Source organism: Gouania willdenowi, chromosome 4 (assembly GCF_900634775.1).
Source record: "Gouania willdenowi chromosome 4, fGouWil2.1, whole genome shotgun sequence".
NCBI lineage: Eukaryota > Metazoa > Chordata > Actinopteri > Blenniiformes > Gobiesocidae > Gouania > Gouania willdenowi.
The window spans coordinates 43,543,354-43,557,470 of record NC_041047.1 but is presented as its reverse complement, the minus strand read 5'-3'; the positions used below and the strand labels follow the sequence as shown (position 1 = coordinate 43,557,470).

At 43.6% G+C, this 14,117-nt stretch overlaps 1 protein-coding gene across 7 annotated transcripts in view; it reads left to right on the top strand.

Moving 5' to 3' along the window:
* Positions 1-13,614, top strand: part of LOC114461760 (leucine-rich repeat-containing protein 24-like) — a 69,759-nt gene extending 56,145 nt beyond the window's left edge. For 6 of the 7 annotated variants that reach the window (XM_028444098.1, XM_028444102.1, XM_028444100.1 and 3 more), the window contains 2 exons: positions 6,723-7,262; positions 12,742-13,614. In XM_028444098.1, the coding sequence (XP_028299899.1) occupies positions 6,723-7,262; positions 12,742-13,146 (945 nt within the window). In that variant the 3' untranslated portion in view covers positions 13,147-13,614. Of the gene's footprint in view, positions 1-6,722; positions 7,263-12,692 lie in introns of all 7 variants that reach the window. The other variant, XM_028444099.1, reaches the window with a different exon arrangement.
* Positions 13,615-14,117: the final 503 nt, after the last annotated feature.

The following is a 14,117-nucleotide window of genomic DNA, read 5'->3' as shown; positions in this document are numbered from 1 at the left end:
TCTCACTCACATGCATGCGCACAGCTTCTGCAGAAGCAGACCTCAGTTGTTAGCTGGTAGTTTTAAGGGATGCCTTTGTCTCCAGGATTTGGGAAAAGTTAGATCAGCTGGTTTTAGAGAAAAAATGCAGTTTGTGTTATTTAAAATGATTAGAGGTGGTTTGGATCCCTACAAATGTATTACCGCACCTCCTGCTTTTTGCTACAGGTACAAGTGATTTTCACTACAGCCTTTTTCCAAATTAAACTAGTAAGTACTTCACTGATAGTGATGGAAGGCAAACATCAAAGATGATGCTGCAGCTAAGCCATAATTAATTTAGTAACTACATCAATAAAGCTGAGGGATCTTTACCTGATATAATACACCCAATAAAAAGTACTGCTCATCAAAATATAGTACTTTACTTTTTATAGGGTTTATAACACTTGTCATGTATTGTCATACTTGATATATTTTGATGACAAATATTCTTTACAGGGTATTGTATATCATGTAAAAATCCCCCAATGTTATAGTGAGACTGTTCCAGGTTTAATCTTTAATTCACATTTAGTGAAGTTTTTTTCTCAGTTCTACTCAAAGGTAAAGCTGCTTCGATTCATGCATACACAATGGTTTATACAAGGGTTGGGGTCAATAATATTTGTAATTGTGTAATTTATCTAAGCTCGAGTTACGTGTGTGGCCAGAGCCAATCGCTCGCTGATGACCTGGAGTAGCACCAGACCTGCGCGCAGGCAAACGAGTGAGAGGAAGATAGTTTAAGGCTCTTTCACAAGTTTTGAGCTCCTATGGACTATTTTGAGTTAACATACTTTTTGACTGTTCCTTATTTGGTGATTACATTTCAAAACGTTTATTTTCATGTTTGTTTGACTGTTCGATGTTTGGACCAGACAGACGGGACTCGGAAGTTATGACGGGACCTGGAGGTTATTGCGGGCAATGGCCGCGACTGTGTTGAAAACAAACCGCAAAAAAAGCTAATTTCTCCGCGGATACGACATTATAAACGCTGATATTTTCACCAGGTGCTTTATAACTAAATCCTTGGATGGATGTACATGCTGAACGTACCATTTAGAGAAAGAGTCGCGACAACGGAGGAGTTCCCGGAAGTTTCAAATACTGTAGTTCCTGCAGGTCCATTTTTTTTTTTTTTTCTACACACGCATTTCAACGATCCGTCTGTATGTGCATGCGTGCGGCTGATGTGCGTGCGTATGTCTGAGAGAGAAACAAACCACAAAGGAGATGGAGAGAGTCCCACATGGAACAGAACAGAACGACAGATAGCAAGACACACACACATAAGGTATTTATATTAAGAATATACTAAATGAGTGAAATAAAACAAAAAACTAAACAATATTTATACAAAAAGTACACAAAATGACTCCAGAATCACACTACAATGGCAACAAAAAGCAATAATTATACAGAAAATGCACAAAAACACAACAGAAAGATACAAAAATACACATAATGACTCCAAAAAACATACATTACAGAAAAATACACCAAACAAAAAAATATATAAAAAATTTGTAAAACAAAACAACAAACACATTTATCATGCGCATCTCCCATAGAATTAAACCTGGGAAATCGCACACGCTATTTTACTTTGAACCCTTTATAACACTACAGAGTGACAACTCTAATTCAGCCCCCACTATATGAATACATACTTCCGATGGGCACTGTACTAGTTGATAATTAATGACAATTATGGCGTGATTATAATTGTAATTTTTAAAAATCGGTTGCTGCTGCAATCATATTTAAACTTCCATTGAGGTCAGATAAATTATTTTGTAATTGCCATGGAATTTATGTATTATATATGAATCCATCCATTTTCTTACCCGCTTGCTCCTTTTTTCAGGGTCGTGGGGGGGGTCTGCTGATGCCCATCTCCAGGTCTCAATGGGCGTTAGGCAGGGGTACACTGGACAGGGTGCCAGTCTATCTCGGTAATATATAAAAAACTGTCATTTACAATTTAATTATACACAGACCTGTGTAACCATTTTACAGTTGTATGGCTTACACATTATTAGCTAACAATCATTAAAATATATTTCATATCAAGTGTACCTGTCAGTTCTCTTGAGGATCATTTTACCATTTAAAAAAAACACTGAAATCGACAGGTAAACTGACAGAGAAAAAAGCTCTGAGGTCTGTAGGAGGATGAGTTATTATTAATGGGTTATATAAATAAGAATATTAATTATGATTATTAATATTACTTCAAATTTTGCGGGGTGCCACTCCTTTTAACAGGAGAAATATGTCTAACTTTTTAGACTAGACTCATCAATGTGAAACCAGGGTAAAGTGAATTCTAACAGCAACATCTACACCATAATCACAGCTTTAATGAATCAGACGAATCAAAGATTATGTTTAACCTTTTATTCAAAAGTCAACAATTAACACAGTCAAAATATCAATTGAAATGGAATAATTAAATCATGATAAAATGCATTTCTAGGCTAATAAAAGTGAGGATTATATGTAGTAAAGTGAAATCACTATTCTAGGAGCATGCTAGTCTACTAAATATTGAATAAAAATGCAGGATACATATTCGAATAATAAGATCATTAAATCAAAGAATAAAATCATAAAGAGAGCTCATAACAAAGAGAGGAAGACAGACAGGGGAGACGAACAAACATGAATGAGATGAACTGTGTGGAACATGTTGTGTGTGTACGTTTTTAGTTATGGAAGTATGGATGTGATCTATTGTGGATGAAGTTGCTGATGAAAGTTCATTCAGGTACCTTGAAGATGATGTCAGGGTTGGACCTGGAGATGCTGTTTGAAGCATTGCAGCAGGACGTGCCACCGTTGGGTTCTGTTGCGTTTCAACAGAGAATAGCCCCTTCAGCCGATCCAGGCGGTTCTGGCCTTCGCAGCTGGCTTAGAGAATGGCTCGTGGCTTACCCCAATGGGTCGCAGGCCGGGCTTCTTTCGGCTGTTACGCACGTCACTAGATGCTGGATTCGTCCGAACCAAGCAGCTGTTCATTCCAAAAATCTAACTGTTTCAACTAAAAATAAAATGAAATAAGTGAAAAGGCGGGGAAGGGAAACGCGTTGAGTATGAAACGCCAGCGTCCCAAAACTAAAGTTTCGGGCAGCGCGTCTTTTTTTAAAAAGAATTTGGAGACGCCTTTTGGAGGAGGTGTCTTGGTTGATCATTCTGAGATTATATCGGTGATTGGTCAACGTATCTGCTTTCAGCTTGTGGGTGTGTCTCAAGTGTGGGTGTGTAGTGGAATGACATAGACAACAGAGGGAGTTCCTAAACATAAAAGAATGCCTAATAATTAATTCCACATATTTCAAAACATCTTTTCAACATCATATCTTAATATATCATCTATAATGAAAGAGTTTGATACCAAACACGACTGGAAAATAGCCTAGGATCACTTTAGGAACCGGTTAATGAATTTTACTTGTAATTACTCATAAACATAAATGTCAAAAATCATGTTATGCCTCTTCTTAACTATATGGTTGCAGTAGATACCTCAAACTAACTTTTGTGATGTTTTCTGGTAATTTTAAGCACTTTTTAAATGATGAAACATTTAAAATAGCATTCTGTGGGTATTAAATTATCTGAAAAGAGGACAGACAACATTTGCAATTTCAATTTCTGTAGAAATCATTCCAATAATGTTTTCATTTGTAACTTTTCAAACATAATACAATTTCTTTGTTCTCCCTTCTTCACTGGGACACACCTCAGAGAATGGGCCTGAAAAGTGTCCTTCTGTGACATCTCACCACAGGGGGTCAAAGGGTCATTGGGACAGTTCTTTGATCTTACAGCATCCCAAAAGTATCTGTTTGTAAAGGAGGGAGAAGAGGGATGTTCTTCCCCCGTGGGGGGTCGTAAAAAGAGTTCGTACTGAATATTTCAAAGAGTTGGGTCAGTCTTTTCGGCTACGGTATTGGGTTCAAAGGCCACATAGGGGGGTTAGCTATGCATCTCAAAGTTGCGGGGGCAGTTATTGTGTAAACAGTTCGTGATAAAGAAACAGGCTCCTTGGTTAATTCCTGCTAGGAAGAGGGTCTTTACGCTTGATGTGGTTTGGTTCCCTACAGGTCCACACCAAAAACATTCATACCATCATATTTTCATGGATAAGGATGCCTAACATGGTAACTAGGAGATAAAAGACAATGTTTTTAGTGTATTTTAAAGCTGATTTAAGACATGGGTCAAAACCGACTGCTATAATAAGTTTTATGGTTTTATTTAGTTCAGGCTCGGTATTGTGATTATTCGAATTTTAATTTTTGTAATAGAGTACTTTGTAATTTACTTTCAGTGGAAAAATAACAGGCCTAGTTGAAATTGTTATCCTGTTACTTTATTATTATTCACAGATTTCTGTGCGTTTCACCTCCTTCAGCATTTGACCGATTTTCACAGTTAATATCAGATATATTGATAGATAAATAAATACTTTACCTGTTGCTCACATTCACACAAACAAAGCAGGATTTACAGAATTTAGGAAGTTAAAAACACATTAAAAAAAAGCAATAAATACATCAGTCCAAGAAAAGTTAAGGCACTGCAAGACAATTTTCAAGACATTTCCCTCTCTCCTCCTCTCTGAAGTGGCTCTGTTATAAAGCCTGATGGCACGAGGGACAAATGAGTTGTTCAGTCTGTCCATGGAGCATGCCAGAGAGAGCTCACGGTGCTTCTCTGGCAGGAGAAGACTGAGTTAAGGGGGTGGCTCTGATTGGACAGGATCACCCTGATCTTGGAGAGCGTCCTCTGCTCCACCACCTTCTCAATTGAATCCAGGCCCAGTCCAACCACCGCACCCGCCTTTTTAATGAGCCGGTTCAGCTTCTGAGTGTCCCTTTGCTTTACACTGCTTTACACAACAGAAAAAAAGGACACTGGACACAATGGACTGATAAAACATGTACAGTAACTTAGAACAGACCCTGAACGAGGCCAGCCGTCTAAGAAAGTACATCCTACTCTGCTCCTTCCTGTGAACAGCTTCCATGTTCGCTGCCCAGCTCAGCTTGTTATCCAACTGCAGCCCCAGGTACTTATAGGTGAAAACCACTTCTACCTCCGATCCCTCAATGTTGATGGGCGGCAGGGAGGGTGACGCCCGGCAGAATTCCAGCATCACCTCCTTGGTTTTAGTTGAGTTCAGCAAGAGCTTGTTCTGCTGACTCCACAAGTCCTTCACCAGGACTTGTGGATGACTTGTGTCATCTGAGAACTTCTGAATGTACTCCTCTTCACCGCCCCTGACACATGCCACAATTGCAGTGTCATCTGAGAACTTCTGAATGTGGCATGTATCGAAGTTGTAACGAAAGTCAGCAGTGTAGAGGGTGAAGAGCAGGGGCGAGAGCACAGTGCCCTGAGGTGCTTGCAGGTCAATGTTGAGGACCTACAGCCCCCCGCTCAAACCGTGGCCTGTTGGTCAAATAATCTGATACCCAGCGCACGTAGTGAGGGTTCACAGCCATGATGGTGAGTTTCTCCTGGAGAAGGCTGGAATGGATTGTATTAAAAGCACTGGAAAAGTCGATGAATAGCATCCTCACAATTCCCCCCCCCATATCCAGGTATGTGAGGGCAGGGTGTGAAGAAGATAGAACTGCATCCTCAACCCCCACCTTCTCCTGGTGGGCGAATTGGAGGGCCCTCGCTCGCTCTTCACCTCAGAGGTAATCCACTATTTATTGTTGTCAGAGCACTTCACAGGCACCACCTGGTCCATACAAAAGTTAAATTAGTCAGTCAAGCACCCCACCGCCCCCTCAAGGTCCTCACCATGCGACCCCACCAATTTACTCCTGTCTGTAGTGACAAAACAGTCTCTTGAGTGCATCCTCCGCTTCAGGGGATCACCTCCTGATCTGCCTAGTTGTTACAATTTGCCTCTTCACCAGGGGGATGTTTGTGGGCTGCAGGTGGACAAGGTAAAAGAGCTCCAAGGCTGGCGAGGCAGTGATCGGCAAACTCTTTCTTGCACACAACTGGGCTTTTGTTTTCTATCTGCTGTTTTTTTTTTTTTTTAACTAAAATTAATGCCCACGAAGCACAGCAACAACTTCTCCTTGGGTTCTCCCATTTCTTGTGTTGTAGACTGCCATCAGTATTATGGGTATACTGGTAACTCGTGTAAGGAGAAAGGTTCCTTGGTGTTTGGAGTGAAAAAAAAGGAATCATCTTTGTTAAATTTTTTGGGCCGTGTCTTTTTTGTAATTAATTAATTGCAATTAACACGATGAAGTCCCAGCCCTAATATATATATTTATATATATGTACTATATAAACAGTATATATACATATATATATATTTTTTTTTCTTAATATCTACTTTTTACATTACACCTTTAGTACAACAGTTTTAGGAAAAACGTTCTTAGTGTAAACACTGCAGGTTTGATGCAGAATTAGTTCATCAATCAAGGAAAAAACATTTCAACTGAACTTAGTGTGTTTGGGAATTTTCATGGTGAGGCACTGACGTAGGATTAATGGCTGGTGCACACCAGTCCAGGTAAAAAAGTCTTTAAAATGATGAATGTTTCCCCCAGTCCCACCTGTATTGTTCCCAAAAACACTTGAAAATGATTGATGCAATGCTGTTTCATTGATGAAAGTTGTGCACACTTGGACACTCTGAATACAGATGTTGTTTGCAGGTAACATGGAAGAAAGCCTCCCAGGGTAAGGTGGTGCTGTCTCCCAGAGGCCTGGTGCAGGAGCTGGGTGCTGGAGCAGGAGCAGCGGAGGAGATCCCAGAGGAGGCACCTCCGTCACGGCACTCCGATGGCGAGCGCTTTGACCCCGACACTGGCAGCGGCATGCTCTTCCTCAGTAATGTAACTGTAGCTCATGCTGGATTTTATGAGTGCGAAGCATTGAATGCTGGAGGCGTAGCCAGAGTCACTTTCCAGCTGGCCATCAACTCCTCCTCCTCCATCTGGGCTTCATGGTCACAGATGTCCCCGTACCCTCCAAGCTGGCCCCGCCTCAAGAGCCCCAGCCCAGCCGGAGGTCCGGACGTGAGCCAGGAGCCTCTGTACGCTCTGGGTAGCATGGCCTTCAGCGCTCTGGGAACGGCCACTCAGACTGCCATCGCTGTGGGAATCTCCCTGCTGGCCTTGACCGCTCTGCTGCTGCTCGCCATGATCTACAGCCGCCATCAGCAACGTGAGAAGGAAGCTGGGGGCATTGACAAGGTTTGACTTTCTGCAAACACAAAGAAGGAAAACTGGCTCATTAGGGTACATAGATACTCACTCAATACTCACTTACTCAGTTACTCACTCACTTCTAAAATACTCACACTTTCATTGGTCGTCTCCTTCAAACTATTTCTTTGTTTTCAAACTTTCACTTTTTGATTTATTCACATCTGTAACTGATTTGAGTTTTAACCTAAATCTAAAACAAAAATAATTTAAGAAAACAAAATTGTAAATGTGGTTAAAGGCACATCACAGACTTTTTGACCTAAAGAGTTGACCCATTTGAGTTATTTTAAATGATTCCTCAGGCCAACAGACAGCACTTGACAGTATCAATGCTCCGAGCCCTCTCTTGAAATACTGACCATGTCAGTTTGGAGAGACGGACCGTCTTTGGCCAGGTCATGTGACCTAGAGAATGCCTTGAGAACTATCACTTTAGGGCAGTCACGTGACCACAGACTCGGATATACATAGTTCCCACGTGGCGTCACAAAATACGGGTATTTCCTGACCCGGCGCCTTTGCTGTGGACAGCTGAAACGAGTTTAGCCTCTGTTTACAGCCAAAAGAGCACAATATGGTAGTTTTATGTTGGGTTAATGGTGCACGACTCGCCGCAATAGTTCAGTTAAACGTGGAATCTTTAGTAAGAGAAGTCGGCAAGTCAGATTTGTAACTTCGGGATAAGGATTGGCTCAAAGGCTGGGTCGGTTGGGCTCAGGTGCGAAGCGGGACTGGGCTCGCGCCACGGCTACAGTCTTTGGGCACTGCGGTCAAGCCAGCCTCCACTCCGAAATCCTTGGTTATTCTAGCCGCCAGCCAATTTCCGGTGCCTGTTTGACGGTTTTACGGTAATGCAGTCAAAATAAAAGCAGAGACTTATGAAGGCAGTCTGCAATTTCACACGGATTCAATCAATCAGTCAGTCTGTTAATTGACTGATGAATTTATTAAATGATTAGTTAAGTAATTAATTGAGCATATAAGGAATTCATTTATTGATTATTTACAGAAATATTATTACCATTGTAATTCTGATCACATTGAAGCCTTAGAAGATTGAGGTAATGACATTTCATCTGTGTGTATAATTGGTCCAACATAAAAATAAACACAGTAGCTGGAGTTTCTGATGTGGAATTTCGAAATAAAAGCCCACTTCATAGTCAAATATTATCATAGTTCCCACAAGTTCAGATCCACATTAAGATGAAAGTCCCTGTTTTGACAAACTAACTTCAGTTCAGACTGATAGTACTCCACCTCAGAGTTACAGTCAGAAAATTCCAGGCAAGTCAGATGTGGATTTCAAAATTATTGCCCTCTAAAATGTGACATTTTGCTAATATTTCACTTCATTAAAAAAAAAACTATGTGATTCTACAGACTAATTTCACTTCAGACTGACATTAAAAAATCTGAGCAAGTAACTCAGATTCGTCTAACAATTTTCAAAATATAATGCCACACAAGATTTAAATATGAGACCAAGTAAATGTGATTTTGGATTACATTACATTTAAAGAAAACGCCCAGTTGTTACAGTCTAATTCTACTTCAGGATTGTAGTACACAACCTTGTGGTGTGACCCTATAAGTTTCAAAACATTCTGATATGTAGTTTCAAAATAACAGCCCACCAAAGTTTCAAATATGACTTATTGCTTATGACTTTGAAATCATTTTTAAAGAAAACGCCCAGTTATTACAGTGTAATTCTACTTCAGGATTGTAGTACACAACCTCATGGTGTGACCCTATAAGTTTCAAAACATTCTGATGTGTAGTTTCAAAATAAAAGCCCACCAAAATTTCAAAAATGAGACTTACTACATATGATTTTGAATTAATTTTTGTTTTTTAAACACCCTGTTATTACAGTCTAATTCCACTTCAGGTTTGTAGTACACAACCTCATAGTGTGACCCTATAAGTTTCAAAACATTCTGATGTGTAGTTTCAAAATAAAAGCTTGTCAAAGTTTCAAATATCAGACTTACTACATATGACTTTGAATTCATTTTTAAATAAAACTACCTGGTATTAGTTTTTTTTTCCACTTGTCTGCACATGCTGTCAAAGTGTCATGTTTTGTTATTGCAATGAAATAATTTATTTTATTGCATAATTGTGACCATCGCCAGCCCTCCTTAAGTAAGGGTAAGAAACATTTTATCATAGGGAGGATATAAAAAGGGAGAGCAGTGTTACAACTAGGTGAGGGGTGGGGGAAGGGAGCAGGGAGGAGAGACTCAAGGCAGAAAATAGAAAGGGTGGGTAAGAATTGATTATTTTAAAGTGAGAGTGAGATATAAAGTTGTAGTAGAACATATTGTGCTTATTATGTTGTGTAATCAAGCCAATCTGGTGACAAGTGTGAAGCTTAGCTATAATGGTGGTGGCTGTGGACAGGGGGAAAGGAGTGAGTGGTAATACCTAAAGCAGGTATTTGGGATCAACATGTATAAAGTTAAGCCCAGTATGAGTTTTATCCCACATCGCAAGGCGTGCCAGTGTATGTGCAAAAACCACTACTGCAAACCCAGGCACCGCCCCAGGCCCGCAGATGCAGCCAGGCCAGCAGAAAGAGTGGGGCCAAGGAACCCCAGGCCACCTTCCCATGGCCGAGCAGCCCCCCAGATGTCCCCGAGATCCCAGACCGAGAATCAGCCACCGCTCCCCACATACACATCCGTGAAAGCGCCAAGGAGTCGAGCACCCAGCGCATCCCGCGACCAACCCTGACCCACCGCACCAGCGACATCTCCATCAAAGGCGCGCCCCAGGGAACCAAGCCAAGCGCCGAGATGAGCCGGCGGAGGAACCCACAGCAACCTGCCTGGCTGGGGGTGCATAGGTTTGCCTGCTCATCAGTTTGTGCCTGGTGGGGTGGCCCTGCTTGGGCAGTTGGTGGCATCCTCTCTCGTCGGGGTGGCTGGGGCCACCTACCTGTGGAGGGTGTTGTATCGTGGTGCAGTGAGGGCCTGTGCTGGCTCTGGTGCACTCTCGGGCCTTTCTCTTGCAGTGGGGGTCTGCATGGTTCGGGGAGTGCCTTGGGGTAGGTCTCCGGCTGTGCTGCTCGGGGCATCCCTGGGCCCGTCTGCACCATCTACCCTCTCCGGTGGCCCGCCAAACTAGCCTCCTACATGGACATTTCACTTCACTCACTCCCAGCTGTTGTTGCTGGGGGCTCTCTTCACGGGGTCTCTACGGGCGGTGTCGGCCTGGCGGGGCGGGGAGCATTGCCCCATGGCTTGCGCTGTCCGGTGGGGGGCGGGGCCTGGGCTGCAGTTCTTGTGCCAGCTGGGGCTGTGCGGTCCTGCTGGGCTGTGGCCGGTTCATGGGCTGGGGTTGGAGGCTTCGCCTGGGGGCTTGCCCTTGGGGGAGTCAGCGGGCCTGGCCGGCTGGCTGGGCCAGTTCTCGCGGGGGTCTTCTGGGTCGGGTGGCGCGGGCCGCGCCCTCGCATGCCTGTGAGTGCAGCGTGGAGTGGCCCCCTGCTTGGGCGGTGCCCTGCAAGGCCAGGCACGGCGGCTCTGCTGCCTCAGAGCTGCGTGCACCGCAAGCAGGTGTGGCGGTCTGGCTGGGCCCTTGGGGGTGGGGGGTCTGACTTTGGCAATAACTAAGGCTCATCACACAGGCAGCATGAAGAAAAGGTGATCTGAGGCGCTCTGGGGGGCGACTTGCAGCGTTCCCTCGGTGCCCTAGGAAGCTGGGGATGTGGTCGTTGTCCCTGGGCTGCTCTCGGTGTTGCTTCTATTCCTGGTCCTTCTGATCTGGGGTCTGATCCCTGCTGGCTCTGGGCCCGCCGGTGGGTTTGGCCGTCTGCTGGGTGTGGGCCTTGGCTTCTCTGCTGCGGTCTCGGGCAGGGGGCTCTCTGGGCCCTCCCCTTGGAGGGTTGAGTGCGGCAGTGTGTGGATGTTGGCGGGGGGCCTTGGGGTTGGGGTCGGTGGCAGGGCGTGCTCGGTCCTCGGCTCCTTGGGGCTTTCTCTTATGTGTATGTGGGGGGTGGTGGCTGCCTCTTGGCTGGGGATCTCGGGGCGTCTGGAGGGCTGCTTGGCCGTGGGAAGATAGCCTGGGGCTCCTTGGCCCTCGCTCTTTCTGCTGGCCTGGCTGCATCTTCGGGCCCGAGGCGGCGCCTGGGTTTACAGTTGCAGTCTTTGCACATACATTAGTCTAGGATGCACTGGCACACCTTGGGATGTCGGATAAAACTCGTACTGGGCTTAACTTTAGACACGCTGATCCCAAACACCTGTTTTAGGTATTACCACTCCTTCCCTCTGTCCACAGCCACCACCATTATACCTAAGCTTCACACTGGTCACCAGACTGGCTTGATTACACAACACAATAAGCACAACTACAACTAAACATCTCACTCTCACTTTAAAATAATCAACTCTTCCCCACCCTTTCCAGCCTTGAGTCCCTCCTACCCGTTTCCATCCCCCTCCACCTCCCCCACCACCCCCTCACCTAGGTATAACACTGCCCTCTCCTTTTATATCCTCCATATAATGAAAAGTTTCTTACCCTTCCTCAGGGAGGGGTCACAATTATGCAGTAAAATAAATTAATTTATTTAATTGCAATAACTAAACATGCATTGCTGTCTTAAAAAGATCTTTGACCTTTGAGAGCATGTGCAGAAAAGTAAAAAGAAAAAAAAAAGAAACTTTGGTAAACTTTAATTTTGAAACTACACATCAGAATGTTTTGAAACTTATAGGGTCACACCATGAGGTTGTGTACTACAATCCTGAAGTAGAATTAGACTGTAATAACTGGGCATTTTCTTTAAAAATGATTTCAAAGTCATATGTAATAAGTCATAATTGAAACTTTGGTTGGCTTTTATTTTGAAACTTATAGGGTCACACCATGAGGTTGTGTACTACAATCCTGAAGTGGAATTAGACTGTAATAACTGGGCGTTTTCTTTAAATGTAATGTAATCCAAAATCACATTTACTTGGTCTCATCTTGTGTGGCATTATATTTTGAAAATTTTTAGATGAATCTGAGTTACTTGCTCAGATTTTTTAATGTCAGTCTGAAGTGAAATTAGTCTGTAGAATCCCAGTTTTTTTTTTAATGAAGTGAAATATTAGCAAAATGTCACATTTTAGAGGGCAATAATTTTAAAATCCACATCTGACTTGCCTGGAATTTTCTGACTGTAACTCTGAGGTGGAGTACTATCAGTCTGAACTGAAGTTAGTTTGTCAAAACAGGGACTTTCATCTTAATGTGGATCTGAACTTGTGGGAACTATGATAATATTTGACTATGAAGTGGGCTTTTATTTCGAAATTCCACATCAGAAACTCCAGCTACTGTGTTTATTTTTATGTTGGAAAATTATCTGTGAGTAGAATGATGTTAATCTAAAGAGAATCCTGCTGTTGATCTTCTCAGACTGGTGTCGATGGCGGGTTTGGGAGTAAAGATTGTGTGTCCACTGCAGGAGGAGAGCATCCTGTACGTAAACGACTATTCTGACGGCCCCACCACCTTTGCTCAGCTGGAGGAGTTTAGGGATGAGCGTGGCCATGAAATGTATGTCCTGAACAGAGCCAAGCCCGTGCTCCCCCCGGCCCCGCCCACAGCCGTCTCCACCACTCACCTCGGTGGCACAGACCAGTCCGACACCTCTAGCCACACTCACTCCTCTGGAGCAGGCCAGAGCATGAGTCCCACACTGACTCCCAAACAGCAGCAGGCGGCGGACGGTGACATTCGAACCATGAGGAGAATGGCCGGGGAAGGAGGCGAGGCGGCACCTGTGATCACAGCCGAATCTGAGGGCATGTTCCTTAACCATGCAGGACTCTTCATCGACTCTCAGATCGCCTACGAGATCCACTGCTGAAGGAGTGGGAAGATGTTTGACAGTTTGTGCAGACATTAAAAAGTCCAGACCTGCCTTTCACACAGAACCGGACGTGAATCACTCTGATGTACAGAAGCTCGTCCCACTCTTCTATGAGACTTTGCAGAGCTTGGTTCTAGTCCCAGGAAATGAAAGACTCCCAGCTCATGGATATGTAGGAAGCTGTGCTTATTACTGTCGTGATGTAACTAATTACAAACGTAGTAACTTATTTATCAGTGGAAAAAGATGAGGCGTCCTCAATGAAGAGATGACAGTTTGGAGCCTGAGGTCCAAGCAGTAGGCTTTGTTGGGCCTAACATGGCTGTTTGTGCATGACATCCTGTTTTTGAAGCTGTCAGTGACCGGAGCAGAGGTGATCATGGACAGTCAGCTCATGTGATTGTTTCTTTCCAGAGTAAAGTAACTATTGTGTAAATAAAGCATGAAAGATTTGACACTCCTTCATTTAGGCTGCACCACAGCATTGGTTTGTCCTCCATCTTATTTGATTTACCTCCATCTCCTGTTTTCAGAGTGAACAGGAGATTACTATTACTATTGCAACAACACATCATCAGTAGGGTAAAACTAACCTGTCTCACGACGGTCCGGGCAGCCATGGAGAAGGCTGCCCAGGCCTTCTCCAGGGCCTGTGCAGCACCATCCGTAGTCTCTATTGCTTCCATTTGGACCTTCTCGCAACTGATCAACCTTTAGGTTTTCTTCTGATGTTCTCTTCCGTCTTACATCCTCTATCAGGCGCTTCTCCACCTCCATAACAATGTCATGAATCAAATATTTGTTTGGAAATATTTTTGTCAAAAACCTTAGGTACAAAACATTTTACCATAAACAATGGCACAAACACGTGGGTGTGTGAAGGGAAATATGTTATGAACAGTGAACTCCAATCCCAACAGACTTTACTTACTTTTCCTATAGACTGTTCACTTGGAGGTTAAAATTCT